This window comes from Mchenga conophoros, linkage group LG3 (genome assembly GCF_057382185.1).
Source record: "Mchenga conophoros isolate Kocher_MC1m ecotype Shallow Benthic linkage group LG3, M_conophoros_male_GT1.1, whole genome shotgun sequence".
NCBI classification, from domain to species: Eukaryota; Metazoa; Chordata; class Actinopteri; order Cichliformes; family Cichlidae; genus Mchenga; species Mchenga conophoros.
Window position 1 is genome coordinate 70,271,014 of NC_140528.1, and position 15,655 is coordinate 70,286,668.

Genomic DNA, 15,655 nt, shown 5'->3' on the forward strand with positions numbered 1-15,655 from the left:
AATCAGTCGATGAAGTTGTTATTTTTTTTTTGTTTTCTAATGTCATTTTGTACATGAGCCGAAAATCAGATTTTGTTGCAGTCCTGTTTGGTTTCAGCTTATCTGTGGCTGCATTACTATTTGTGTTTGGCTGTTTTCTGTCTTGACTCATTTATTTTTGTTTATATTTATTAATCTGTGTTTGTAACATTTTGGCAGAAGGCTGCAGAGGAAGAGTAGCCAACTGGCTTGCATTTTAAGAAAAGCTGATAATAAAAATAATCTATTGTTTCTTGTTAATGCAGGAAAATAGACGATTCAAGCATATTTTAATAGATCGGTACCCACTATACTAAAGCAGATCAACACTCACAACATGGATCACACTGCTGCTTGCAGTTTCCATATTAAAGGGATATTTAAAGAGTCACTATGTTTTTTTTATATACATTTTTTTATTTACAACTTTTTATAAAATTTACTATAAAAAAATCATTCTATATAAAAAATATAGAACGATTAAAAAAAGGTTATTTAATTTCTAAATGAATACTAATGAAGAAAACTATCTAGATGTGAACACTGGAGCTGTTTTGTTTTTCAGCTTTCTCTGTCATCTGTAAAAAAAACTAAGTATTCTGGGTAAACTAAGAGGCGCCTGTTAACAATCAGCCTGTGTTCTCTGGGTCACGGTGTTGTTTCTGTATTTACAGGTTATGTTTTTTAATGCATGACTAATAGTGTGTCGTTGTTTCACTTTAAACACTGCACATTCTGTTTTAATTCAATCAAAACATCCCAATCTGTCAAGTCATCCTTAACTTTCACATCAACAACAAAGTTTATTTGTGTTTCCCACAAGATAAAACCAACTGGTTCCCTTATTGGAACACAAAGCACTGATACATACCAGAGGCTCGTCTGAAAGGAAACACTGACTGCTAAATACCTTGTTGCCTAATCCTTCCTGTCTGACACTAAAGTTTCTCACCGACTGCAGACCAACAATGAAAACACATTAGTGTCTGCGCTCCTCATTGATTCTACATTTCTAGCTAACACAGCCGAGTTTTAATTAAGCACACCATTCATTTCACACACTTTGCAATCTACCAAAAGCTTTACGTAGTTTGCAAACAGTTTCACAACTTCAAATAAGTTAGAGGACTTTCTCACACCTCCTAAAGCTCAACGAGGAAGATCTTTACTAAAATGCGAACGATCACAACGATAAGCTGTGTGTCATGATCAGATAAATTCCCTTAAGCCTGTGAACTTATGGTTGCTTTTCTTAGACTCTGAAGCCCGCATTGATGTTGGAACTCCAGTTGTACAATTATACAACATCTAAACTGATAAAAGATTCCATTTATCTTCAGGTTTGTAGATGAGAAGGGGTAGGATCTTCAAAACGTTCCCCCCTAACATCAGTGCAGTCCCCCATTTGGAAGTGTTTTTGAAAATAGTGCTTTGTTCACACCTGTGGTCAGTGCTGTATTTTGTATTTTACCTTTATCAGAGTTTCATCTGCATGCAGCCAGCATTTTGCAGTCTATAGTTCTGAATAGACTCCAGTGCACATTGTTATCTCTGCCTCTACCTCTGTACCTGACTCGCTGTGGTTCCCAGTGGCTTTGAACCATAAACAGGTGCTAGTCCGTGTACATGCACATCGCTATGATTTAATGCCAAATACACTAAATGTGATGGAAACAGTCTTACCTCAAAGAAGGGTCTTCACTTTGCCTATCATTTATGTAAAACACCAGTAAATAATTCCTCTATCCGGTCGTTCAGTGATGACGTGACGAATCCTACTTCCGGGCCTAAAGTAGTCTGCGTTTAATATGGCTTTTGTGTTGTTAACATGTTTAATGTTTTGTATTTTCTTTTATTTAATCTCAAAAAGCTCCTAAAACAGTCAGTGATCACTGTTGACCTCCCTCTGCTTTTATTACCGCTAATCATTTATTTAAGCTCAGTTTTTAAAACCTTAGGATGTAACTACAGCCCAGCCCATGCAGCAGTATATGAATGGCTAACCTCGTATTGTGGATGGATTATCTCAGTTGTTCTCCTGGCTGAAGTTTGGTCCTTTTACAGCATCCTGCCATGCGATTACATTTGTTCCTGACCACCGAGAACACTCATGTTAACTTTTATCGAGTGGAAAAAAAGTTATCTTGTTTATATATGCTAACATTGCTGTGTCGCTAGCGGTCACGTAGCACATCATTATATACCAGCTAGCCCAACTTCAGTAACCCTACAAACGTCACTGCTGTTTAGTTTTCTGTCTTCATTTATGTTGGAAGTGATAACAGAGCTGTACGTTTTAATTTGTTTCCAAAACCCCGCAGTCAGGACATGCTATATTGTATTTAGATAGAAGCTAGCGAGCTAACTCCCTGTTAACTTCTAACTCCGTTAAATGTCATAAATTCCGTTTTTCATGGATGCCTGGATGTTAAACTCAATTGTTACACCTGGTAGAGCAGAACGCTGATCATTTTATTAAAGATGAAAGACTTTAGACAGTTTTTCAACTCTCAGTAATGCCATAGTGATCGTTTGATATATGGACCTGCAGCGGAGTTTAGGCCCAGACACGGCTAGTGACGTCAGACTTAACGACCGGATAGTGATATTGGACAAGCTTGGCCCAGTGCTGAAGATTTCCTACTGTAAACGAATAAAAGTGATCATTTATCAGAGTGCAACAACAACTGAAATAAATAGCAGGCACTCATTTGGCAATCATGGAAGCGTGTGAAGTGTGACACATTAAAGTCTTTTGCCTGCCCTACTTACAGTAAGCCTAACTCTGTGAGTCCCAAAATAGCGGAACGAGCCAACTGTAGTAAAAATCACTACCAACAGCCAAGGTGTATGATTAATATGGCAGTTAAAATCGTTAATTTCCCAGAAAAAACAACAAAATCACTCTTTACTTTCTTAGGCTACGTCTACACTAATGTGTTTTTGTTTTCTCTCCGCTTTGGCCTCCCATCCACACTGAGACGGCGTTTTCGCTCATGGAAAACGCAGCGTTTTCAAAACGCTCTTGAAAACGCATTCATTTGAAAATGCTGTGGCAGTGTGGACAGCGAAAAGGCAGACTTTCTAAAGCGATGACGCATATTAGTCATATGATGCAGTCATGTGACCAATTAAACTAAGATAGCGGAGGGCATTATACAGCAGCTGTTTTGTTTGCTCTCAATTTTGACAGCCCTTTTAAAGATTAATATCACTCCGTACATGCGTCAGATAGATTTTCTTCAAATTCTTTAATTCTCACTCGCTTTTGCAACTTTGTACTTTTGTGTTCTCTCACAGCAACAACTCCACCTCATTGTTAGTCCATTTAAAAAACTTGGTGCTTTTCCTCAACATTTTGCCGCAACGTTTCAAAGAGCCGGAAAGTAAATAAGCGGCAGACAGACAGAAACGAGGCAGGTCGAATCTTCTTGCGTTTCACGAATGTGCAGTACTGGAGCGTAAGCTTTTTCGGCCATTTCAATGTGGACGCACAACTCTGTGAAAACAACTGAAAATGCTAGCGTGGACGCGGAGCGTTTTCAGATGAAAACGCCATTTTCAAATCTATCCGGGCTAGTGTGGACGTAGCCTTATTCTCAGTAGCAGCTAAAGTCTAAATATGGTCATTTGGACAAAGAAGCATGAGAAACATGAGACTTCTTTTATCTTTATACAATGCTGCATATAAAGAAATTATAATTATAAGAATTGAATTCATTTTTTATGAGTAAGGAATATCCCCACATAATTACTTAGTTAGCTTCTTGTCTTCTTGTCAAGGCAGCCAGGACAGGACTTTCTTAAAAATATGTCATTCCTTCAGCTTATATTGACTTTCATCTGTAGACTTGTGGTGCACCTGTAGGTGACATCAGTTTAGAGGCTCCAGCTTTCACATAAATATCACTATAAAATCAAATCAGAGATCCATCCAGACAGCAGCCATTTAAAGTTGGGGCGACTTAATTTAACGTTTCTTCTACGATCAGCAAAGATCTCTTCTAGTGTCTCCATGGAGACTTCCACCAACTTGTTTAGATTAGTCACATGTGAAAAGTTTAAGACAGTGTATGTTTGCATACGTGCTTCTCTGCACCACCGTTTGATTTTATGCCAACTAACACGATGAGATAAAATAAGGCATTGTGATCTTTTTGTTCATCTGTAACAGATTTATCATGTCTCAGTGGTTTCCTTTGTGAGAAATGGATAGAGTTCATGTGAAACTTGAACAGCTTGAGCATGCTGGGTGTAAAGAAGGCAATGCAGGCTTCAAAATCTTTTCATTGAGGTTTAAACCACATGTAATGCTTAATTTATTTTACCAACTGTCCTGTTCACTATGGCTTTTCAGATGATTGGATATCGAATTGTTTTTTAATGCATGTACAGGAAATATGTAACAAAGCACGCTGGACATAGCTGGACATCATCCCCATGAACTAACATCTAGAAGCTTCTTCTCTTGTGGTTTCATTTTTCCTCTATTCTGAGTAGCAGCTCCCATCTGATCTTTTTACGGATGCCGGTTGCTATCAGAGACAATGTTAACAATTTCTAATCTGTTATTGTCTGTTTCTGAAAGCCCAGAATATTTTCCCATAGCACCCTGGCAGAGATGTACAGCACTGATGTCTCTCCCCGTGCTCGACGTTCATCTGATAGCACAATCACCTTCTTTCTGCTTCACCTCCTTTTTCCTTGTTTGTCGTTGTGTTCTCAACGCTCCCCTGCACTTTTAATATGCTTATTGCAAAGTGGACATGTTTAACATTGTTTCAGTATTCCCTGGTATTGCAACACTGAGACGCTTAGTTACTGTTGCTTTTCAGGATCCGTGAGATTGCAGTAACAAGATTCATTCATTACAGCATTCATCATTAGAAGCTAGGCATGGTGGTGGAACTATTATGAATTGTGCTTAATTGGAGAAGTGAATCCTTATCAAACTAGTAAAACCAACAAGAGGAATGACTGACCCAAAGGTCATATCTGAATCCCACTGAAGTGTTGGACCAAATGGGAAGAGTACATTTTGCAAAGGAAGGATTTTTGCTTGGAAGAGTGGTCGGGTAAATGTTTTTTTTTATGATTGAAAAGTCAAAATTTCCTTGTAGCATGTTTATTTATATGAACTCAATCAAAAAGATTCAAACATTTGTTTGTCTAACACCAGTTTCCTTGCACTAATTATTCACACCTTTGCATATCATTAAATTTCTTGTCAGTCATCAATTTTTAATTTCTAAGTACGAATAATAGCTTTTGTTTACACAGAGGATGTTTACAGCTCCCTAATCTGATAGCAAAGGCATGTGAAGGCCCTCACAGCTGGAAGCAAATCCCTTTGACAAACAGAAATTACCCAGAATCCTTTCCCATTAGGACGACGAGAGATCCTTTCACTCGAGGCGCAGCAAACAACGCTTTGGAGGTCTGATTTGGAGGCGTGCAGGCTGAATTCCTTTTCAGTTCAGAGACAAGACAAACTATTGCAACTCTTCTGCCCAGCTTGAATGAGAGCTACTGTATATACATACAGAACTCTAGAGTCAACTTCGTGCACAGAACTTATAAAGTCTTCATAATCATGAAGCACTAATAGCGAGTTACTTGTGCACTCATGTTCTTGTTGATACGTTTTTCTTTAACATTCTATCAAATTTCACTTTTTTTTTAAATTAAAAAGCATTTGCAGAAACCCGATTCTTCAAATCCCTCTGAAAGGGTTTTTCCTCATCTGCCACTGAGTTATGCATTGTTGAGCTGCTGAGCACTCCTTGCAAGTGTATCACTGAGTAAAGAAGTGCCATTGACAGGAAACAAACAGAGAGTGTAGCCAGAGTAAGCACACTAGAACAAGGAGCTGTCTGGGTTCAATCCTAACCTGCTTAAGCTGCATTCACTGGCAGATGACCCGAACCTTTCAAGGTACTAATGTTCCCCAACACCCCACTACTACTACTACTGCACACACACACACACACACACACACACACACACACACACACACACACACACACACACACACGCAGAACAATAACACTATAAAATGTATATACAAGCATTTGGAGTGAACCAGCATGGAAAAGTGAACCTGCATTTCCTTATGCAAACATCATGTTGATGCAGATGTAATATGCATGATTTAAAACATAGCCAGGGGGTTCACACACAACCCACCCACCCCGTTTCAAACACACACTAACACACACTCACACCCATGAGCAAACTTGACTGTCTTTGGCCCACTATTGTTCATTGGCACTGAAGCATTGCTGGGCTAAGTGAGGGGCCCTGATAGATACCTACCAGGCTCAGACCACCAATAAAGGTGTGAGAGAGGAGGAGACAAGGAGCAAATGGAGGAATATTGAATAGGGGACTAGAAGATGGTAGGAGATAAGAGCATGTAAACTCTGATGGGATAGGCATGGTGAAAAGAAGTGAAAAGAAAATCTATTGTTCCATGTATTCAAATGCACAGGTGTGTATACAAGTATAATATGGATGCTTCTCCTCGCTGCGTATATGTGAAATCAGATTCCGGTTATCTTTACAGAACAGAAACCCTGATCTGGGTTGTATGATTTTTGAGGTGCAACACAGGTATCGTATGACATTTCATAGATTTTTTTTTTTCCTCTGTGAAAAAAGCAGCAGTGGAATATTTCAGCTCACTGCAATAAAGGCTGAAATAATTGTTTCTAAATGTAAAACAGTGAGGTTTGCTTGGTACTGGTTAGGTTAGCTTAGCAACTGTAAGCAGTGTGAAAATTTTAATAAAAAGGGAAATTAATATAAAAGGTATTATTGTTACCAGGGTGCAGTTATTATTCGCTGTACATTTAGCTGGAATCCTAGTTTTTGACCTCAGTACTTTGCTCTCAGACTGGAGGCTTACTTTCTAAATTTAACTCAGTTTTATTTATATAGCACCAAATCACAACAAATTCTTTGTGGTTCCCGGGGTAATTTAAAAGTAAAATAGGAGACAGGATCTTCAGCTTTCAGGCCTCTCTTTTGTGAAACCAGCTCCCACTTTAGAGTCAGGAGACAGAAACCCTCTCTACTTCAACATTGCCTTTTTGCTTAACATGGCAGATGGCTGTCCCTTCCCGAGCCTGGTTCTAATGGAGGTTTCTTCCTGTTAAAAGGGAGTTTTTTCTTCCCACTGTCGCCAAGTGCTTGCTCACAGGGTGTTGTCTGATTGTTGGGGTTTTTCTCTGTATTATTGTAGGCCTTATAGATTGTAATATATAAAGAAAATTCAATTAAATTGAATAGTTTTTGGTAGAGAGGGAAAAAAAATCCAGAATAAAAGGTATTTCCTAGGAGAACTGAACATCTAACTCTTTATATTGCTTTACTACAACCTAATTCTGAACAATTAAATAGTAGTTCTGACCAAGGTTATTACCAAACCTGCTTTTGTTTTGAAAATGATCTCTATCTATCCATCTGTCATAAAAGGACAAAAGTATGTCAGTCGCTGCCAAGAGCATGTCAAAACTGATGGTGAGATGACCCTAAGCTCAAAGAAAATGTTGTCCAACTGGAAGCCTACAAACTGTAACAGGGTGCACGGTGTGATGTCAAAAAGGAGTTAAAGGCACACACCTTTGATGTTGCGAGACGAAATCTGCATTTTCCTTGTCCACATGTAGACACAGAAACTGAGTTTCTGAAAACTTCGAGCTGGAAGATTTGAGTTGTAAAGTCTTTCAAAAGCTCCTTAGTCGCTTAAAACCTATGGGCAGGGTCTGAGAAACTAACCAATAATAACAACCCTAGGACTAAGACTAGAGCTCAGTCCCCAACCGTCAGGTGAGGTCAACCCTAGTCTCACACCCATTTTCCAGTAGTACCTACTCGGTTTACCACAGTTTTCAAGGTTTTCCATTAGGTCAGAGTGCCTGGTACCAGGTACTTTTTAGTAAAATGCGACTTCGTCAGACTGCATGCCACCGATTGGCTGGTCAGTTGGTCACTCGATGAGTCACGAGAGCGTCTCGTTCACAAAAATCAAAACCACCATTTTTGAAACCCAGCAAACAGAGAGATTGCTACAAAAACCAACGCCGTGGTCCCCGAGTCTGACAAAAGCCACAGACCGAGCAGCAGGTATATCGTTGCCTTGACGTCTACCTTTGTTGTAGCTTTCATGTTGCATACTAATTACGTCATGGGACGCTCGCCTTCATTGCTACAACCACGCACATTAAGTGGTACTCGTTTGTAATGGAAAACCACTCAATCCGAGCCGCGCAGTGGTGATCCAAGTAGGTACTAATGGAAATGGTAGGGTAATGGTAGGTACTAGTTACTCATTTGCAATAGATTAATAATTTTGGTTAAGTTATTTTCACCCGCTGTTGGTGCCCTTGTGAACGATTGTGTAGCTGGAACAACTGCTGGCACATTCTGCACTTTTGTGCCACTTCAGCCGGGCATGCACTGTGCAGCTGGAGTTACACAAGTATGCGATCGTGTTGTTTTTTACACGATATCAACTGATATCAACTCAGATATTCCCGAGGGAGAGAGGGAGATGTGATAACAGGTAGAAAAGGTGAGACTTTCAAAACAACAACAACAGGAAAAAAAACCCAAGAAAAAATACTCATTTACTTCCTGTTTCCTCTTTCCATACCAGCACTGATACAGAGGCTTTGTCTGACTGATGACATCAGTAATGACAATATCAGGTTTCATTCATTTAACAGTTTTTTGAGAATTACTTTGCAGCTATTGTTACAGGTCAAATAAAGTACCCAAAAAAATAGATATTGTTGGGTACCGCTATCAATTTCCAGGTATCGGTACCTGTATCAGTACTCTAAAAGCAAAAGGTACTCGACCCTACTTATGACATCACATGCTCATAAGGTAGCCACTTTACAGTCACAGAAAAGCCGCACCCTAAAACATGCCCTGGGTTATCATCTGTTTTACACGAAATATGACCAAAACTTACAAAACAAGCAACAAGCAATATTAAAGAAGATTTGGAACAAGTGATTGAGACCATAAACTTATTAGGATAATGTTTACTGAAGTAAAAAATAAAGTGAGAGGTAGGATCATTTTCTCATAGACTTCTGTACAGTCGAACTCTGTTTTTACAACCAGTTGAGTCACCCCCTGCTGGCTTTTAAATATAAGGCAGGTTCACGTTTCAGGCTGGAGGCTTCATTTATTTTATTTTTTTAAATGGGCTAAATACCTGCAATCATATGTAATATTGTACTTTTAATATGGAACCATGAGTGATTTTGCAGAGTGATATAAGATTTATTTTGCAGCAGCTCTCCAAACATATTTCAGTGTGATTTTTCTTTTTGCACCTTGAAGTGAGCTATTAGTCTGATCTCCAGAGAGACTTGTGTCAGAATGTTTCCGTAGGATGCGGCGCTGGCAAAGGCGTAACTTATGCCCCAGGCGTTGTAAACACAGACACCAAGTCCAACAGCACAGCAACAGTCAACATCCCCTGGCACAAAAATAAAAACAGAGGCAACAGTCTTGAAAGCTCCACTAAAAGCAAAGTTGCCAGCTGAACTCCGCCGAGGCCACACACGTCACACGAATAAGTGTTTTTTTCCCCTTCGTTTTTTCTTCTTTTTATTTATTATTTTTTTACTTCCACGGGGCTTTAATACAAAAAAGTGTCAGTGGCATATAAGGCTAAAGTGAAGAGAAAGCTATGTTCACACAAAAAAAGGGAACACACTTTCATTTTGAGAATGCGACACACAACAAGTTCAAGCAGTCTGAACATCACCGGCAACCGTTCGACCCAAAGTGGAGTGAAGCGGAGGTTGCTGTGCGCCACTTCGGCAACAAGGGCGTGAAGTGACACATGAGAAAACAAACACGTGAAGGTCGAGACCTTTCTTCTCCTGAAGGAGAGGGGAATTTGTTGTAACTCGAGTGCCGTGCGTTCAGAAACAATGCCGCTGTCTTAAAGCCGAATTCACGGAAACTCGGGCCGCGTCATGATCTCTCTGGTGATGTTGATTCATAGCTGGCAGCTGTAACACGACCTGATTTTCTTCCCTTTGTGCATTAAGACTCACAACCTGTGGACACGATCCAAGTATACAAAGTAGGATCTTTGAGGATATATGTTATTATATGGAAATTGTCAAGTCAGAACTTCCCTTTCTCAGAGCTTTACCCTCTTACCTCTCCACCCACACTCCCCCCACCCTACATCTCTCTGACAGTGGGAGACATAATCAGGTTTTGCTAGATTTGGGAGTAGATTAGCAGCCACCTTGCTTCAGATAAGAAGCTGCACTGATAAAGCCTGTCCTGGAAGGCACATGTCTGTGATGAAACACCATATCTGACAGGAGCAGATCTGTTAAGAACACAGTTAAGACACTGTCTACCCATATCTACTCTAACGGGACTTATCCCTGCCGATCTCTCCGTTCTGTGTTGGTGATGAGGTTGAAAATTTCCAAATACAGCCAGATGATCCATACAAATGTGAAACTAGACTAAAAAAGTTTTTTTAAAACAAGGCAGAGATAACAGCGGTGTATTCAAGTTTCTTGTGTGTAAGATTATGATTTAAACTACTTGGAGGAGGGGGAAAAAAAGAAACTCTTTCTTTTAGATGATGTGGTTTAAAGGCACTTTAAATAACCAGCCTGGCTTAGCCTCGTAATCCTGTGATCCGCAGACAAACAGAAGAGGCAGTAAATATAACACTACAGCTTTTATCCATAATCCAGTTTATGGAGGCTTTTACCCCTAACCCTAACCCTCCCCATTTCCTCCTCTGGGTAATTACAAAATAGGACTGGAACAGAGCCCTACAAAAAGCTCAAGATATAGTGACGTGCATTTACACAGGCATGATGCAGCGCCGCTTCCAGCCTCCATCCATGAAAAAGCTGTAAGTGGTCTGTATAAACCACCTAAGTGGTCTGTGCAGTGAAAGAATGAAAAAGAAGAAGAAGAAGAAGAGAAAAGAAGCAGCCAGGTGGGAGCAGCTTAATGTGTCTGGATAAACTTGCCAGCCACAAATCCAAACATCAAATTCCACTTCACAGTGGATGAAATGATAAAGAAATAAAACCCAAAACAAGCAAAGAAAAAAACTGCATGTGCGTCCACACAGCATCTGCATCACCGGCATTTATTTATGCTTTAAGCACACTCACTCTGTGTTGATGGATGCATTTCAGATTACCTTCCTGTCCTGCACGGCTGGAGTGAGCGTGCACCAGCCCTTATCTATCGAGGCCCATAAGTAATGGAACATCTTTCTGCAAATAGCAGACTCACTTCTCAAAGCCTCATCTGCACAAATCATTATCTGGATGCTTTATTTATTCAGTTTACAAGACAAAGCCTGTATACAAGTCAGAGCCTTTGCACAATATGTCTGCACTTAGCTTTTACGCAAGCATGGCCGCTGTGCAGGTGTGCGTGTAGCTTTTCTCCCCGCACAGCAAAATAGCGTTCAGATAAGATCCATCACTTGGGAAACGACAAAGGAGGCAACTGTGTGAAGAAGACATGGGAAAAAAAAGAAAGTCCCAGTAACTCAGATAATTTAGTTTCAAAAACAGTTATCTTCTTTTATCAGCAAGTTGAAACACCTACGAGTCTCCATTTGTGATAACTAACATTAATCACCGTTAGTTATGTCTGCGATTTCCCATGCCAGTGTCGTGGTAGATCTGCCTCAAAGATGCACGTCAGGGAATCTTTATCTTAAATGAAAAGCCAGGGGACCAAGTGCTTCCATCCACAAGGTTATTGTTGGTTTTTCTTCTTTGATTCACATGCATTATTCAGATGGAGTCAAAACTACAGGCAGAGCAAGTCTGTAGACGATCAGGGGATGGTATCATGTGTGGCATTTGATTTATCATTTCACTCTGTTTGCGCAGATAAGTATGGACAAAGTAAGAGACACACCTTGAAGAAAGGCAGTTTAGCAGTAGTTTAGAGCAGGGATGTCAAAGTCGCGGGCCACATACGTCCCACACGGACCAACGTAAAGTCAGTGTTAAGTAGTTTAAACTCAGTGTAAGAAAACAAAGTCTTTCTCAGTTTTCTCTACATGAAGATCTTTTTGTGATTTCACAGAAAATATCCATCCAGCTGGTCAAGAAGGCTTAGCAGTGGCTATATTTCCTGAGGAGGCTGAGGAAATTTGGTATGTCGGCCAAGATCCTCAGCAGGTTCTACAGCTGCATTGTGGAGAGCACACCGACCAGCTGCATGACTGCATGGTACGGCAGCACTACTGCTACGGACCGCAAACGCCTGCAGAGAGTGATAACAGGACTCCGCTGCCCTCTCTGCAGAGCATCTACCATTGCAGAGTCCAGAGGAGAGCTGCCTCCATCCTCAAAGACCCCACACCCCCAATGCAGACTGTTCACACGAAGGTTCAGAAGTGTGAAATCCAGAACATGCAGCCTCAACAACTCCTTCTTCCCCACTACCAGACTCTTGAACAGCTGACCCATTTTGAACAGTAATAATGTTGTTGTTTTTTTGCACATCAGGTCATCTTACATATTAAGCTATAGCTCTGCTGCACACATCTCTGTTTCAAATCTCCATATTTTGTCTCCTTTTCTGTCTTCACTTATTTGTACTATTTGTATTTATATGTTCTATTTCTATTGTGTATGTATTAATCGGCATCTGTGGTTGAACAGCAAAGAAAGGATTTCATTGCACAGAGAAATGCCGTTTCTTTTGTGACACATGACAATAAACACTTTGAATCTTGAATCTTTGTCAGTGGAAACTGTAAAATTTATGACAACACAGCTAAAAGGTTTTGTCACATTTTCTAAATCCTTCCAGTGGGCCGGATTGGACTTTTTGCCGGCCGAGTCTGGCCCCCCGAGCCTTATGTTTGTTTTGGACACACATAACATGACTGGATTCATTTCATAGAGTACTGAACTGAACAATAGGGTTCGCATCATGATACCCCCCCCCCACACACACACACATATTTGCTAATTTCTGCCTAACGATATTTTTTTTCCTCGTGGCGTTGCCCTTGGTGACTGACACTGCGCTTGTCACATTATGCTCAAGTTGCTTCTCTTGTCATAACGGCAAAGCAATCTGGTGCATGTAACCGGATCCTGTTTGAATGCAGGGAAATGAATGAAACATGTGACAAGGTGTGATTAGGTATTCGCCAATCTCGCTGGGTGTTTGTTGACAGATGGGTCTTTTGTCAGAGTAATTTGTTCAACAGAACAACCAAGCAGATAATTACCTGTTTCTTTTGTGGCTATTAGGCCCATTGTTGTGTTGAGGGGGGGAAAAACATCCTAATAGTGAATATTCATCACACATTAGGGCAACCGAATGGAAGCTGGCCTGAGGCAACATGTTTTTCTTTCTTATTTTCTAATAATGCTTGTTTTGTAACACGCTGGCCTTGTTCGATCCACCTTCTGTGCCTACTACTTTATGTTATTATAACGTCTGTGCGAATTTGCATGTCATTTCAAACAGAGCGCAGTTTTGATTTTATTTCCAAAAAGAGAGTTTTTTTTTATCTGGTCTTGATAAGCTTCAAGTTTTTATTGAAATTTTATTTGTCCTTTCACTCTATGGCCGCATGCAGTTGCAGATTAGACCCCCGCCCATTCATCCGGGATGCAAATAAACATGATAGGGCATTAAGAGGCTTGAGCGGAAAGGGGTGTGACGAAGGTGTTGTGTTTCAACTCAAACCACCTGGCGAGGAGACACTTAAGGCGCGCAGGTTCAGCGTGCTGGCGCATTACAGAGACACCAGTCGCTCAGAGAAGTCCAAAACACCTTAATGATTTCACCGTAAACAGTTTTGCAGGACTCGTAGAATTTTTTTTTAACCCTCTCTTCTGAGCGATGGAAAATAGGATCCGACCCCTTGGTCTGACCGATCATACCTCCGGCCCACTCGGTAGCCTGCCGGTACCCCCTTCCCTTCTGCGTCCTCCGCCTCTCTTCCTCCAGACTTGCAACCCCACGCTGGAGAGGGGATACCCCCGAACCCCGAAGTGTGCCAGGTGCAGGAACCACGGCGTGGTCTCTGCGCTCAAAGGCCACAAGCGGTTTTGTCGCTGGAGAGACTGCGTGTGCGCAAAGTGCACACTGATTGCAGAGAGGCAGCGGGTGATGGCCGCGCAGGTGGCGTTGAGGAGGCAGCAGGCTCAGGAAGAGAGCGAGGCCCGGGATCTTCGGCTCTTGTACCCCTGCACTGGGATCGGAGGGGAAGCGGGGATCCCTCAGAGATCGTCCATTAGCGCCGGGGTACCCGTATCTGCCAGCAGTACTCCTGCAGCTCCCTGTTTCGATGTTTTTGGGAGTGAGAATCAGAAAGACGGTGAGTTGAAATGTGAGACTGTATACTTTGTCTTCATAACTATTTTAATACACAACAATGTTCTTCTTTTTGGTTCCTCTGCAGCTTTGGTGAACGTTGATTACCCCGTGCGCATTTAATTTAAAAGCTGTTGTCCCTTTTCTTTCATCCTTAGTTACAGTTTCAGAGGACAAATTACGCAAATACAACTTTTACAACGGATTCATGGGCCGACCCCTGTTTGCACCCCATTCTCCACGGCTGCCCTCTCCAAGTGACAAGAAAGAGCTGTCTTCCAGCAAGGACAGCGGCGGAAGTCAATCCCCTGCGATGGATCACCGCTCAGACCACACAGAGAGCCCGCAGAGGTCACTTCCCTCCTCTGATCCAGAGTCGGGGAGCGAGTCGGAGAAGCCCAATGAGTATCTGAGCCCGGACCGTGACCCCACCGACATCATGGCTAAGATCTTCCCCCATCAGAAACGGGACACTCTGGAGTCTATGGTGAGAACGTGCAAAGGTGACATTGTCAAATCCATTGAGCTGGCGTTGAACTCCAAAGAGAACAAAATTGACGCTGACAGCGCGCGCAGGCCTTCTGCGGGACTGCCCGGAGGGCTCGGTGCTCTGGGGGCCAAGTCTGCTTTCTCCCCGCTGCACATACCCGCGTCCCCAGGGGGAGACAGCCTGTACGGCCTCAGCCCTCGCCTGGGCGTCAGCCCCCTGCGGCTGGCCTATCCCTCCGCTAACGGCGGCATGGCAGGCTTCATGTCTCCATACATGACATCAGGACTGATGCCAGTGTTCCCACTGCGTCCACCCTTGGACTCTTATTCCCTCCCCGGCATGATCCGAGACCTGTCTTACATCCAAAGCAAGGAGTCTCTATGCAATGCAGGCCTGTACACACGGCTAAACAGCGAGACCAAATAAAAAAGGGACACATGGAAATAAATAAATAATAAAAAGTTAACTGTAGCTTTTAAATAACCGCTTTTCAAGTGCCTCGAACCACAATGGTGTACTAAAATCTGACGACTAAATGCTTTTTTTCTTAATGTAAATTTTGCAGATTGTTTATTATGAAGAGTTATCTTTTCTCGTTTTACACATTTTGTATTCATTTCGTGCAGATATATAAAATGATGAAGTGAGTCTTTTGTCGATGTGTTTTTTGTTTGTTTGTTTTTTTAGCAGATAAAAAAAAGAAAATGGAAAAACAACTGCATGTGTAGCACTCAAAACTAACAAAAACCGGACTTTGTCCCACGATAAGTCTTCTGTTTC

General features: G+C 41.5%; 1 protein-coding gene across 1 annotated transcript; it reads left to right on the top strand.

Moving 5' to 3' along the window:
- The first annotated feature begins 13,559 nt into the window (after positions 1 to 13,559).
- LOC146580344 (doublesex- and mab-3-related transcription factor A1-like) lies at positions 13,560 to 15,523 on the top strand. The gene is made up of 2 exons (XM_085267009.1): positions 13,560 to 14,389; positions 14,544 to 15,523. Exons 1-2 carry the CDS (start codon positions 13,912 to 13,914, stop codon positions 15,299 to 15,301), a joined length of 1,236 nt encoding a protein of 411 aa, XP_085123135.1. The 5' UTR covers positions 13,560 to 13,911; the 3' UTR covers positions 15,302 to 15,523.
- Positions 15,524 to 15,655: the final 132 nt, after the last annotated feature.

Coding starts and splice junctions, on each gene's coding strand:
- LOC146580344 (XM_085267009.1), top strand. CDS start 13,912: ATGGAAAATAGGATCCGACCCCTTGGTCTGACCGATCATACCTCCGGC. Junction 14,390..14,543: donor GAGTGAGAATCAGAAAGACG/GTGAGTTGAAAT, acceptor TTTCATCCTTAG/TTACAGTTTCAGAGGACAAA.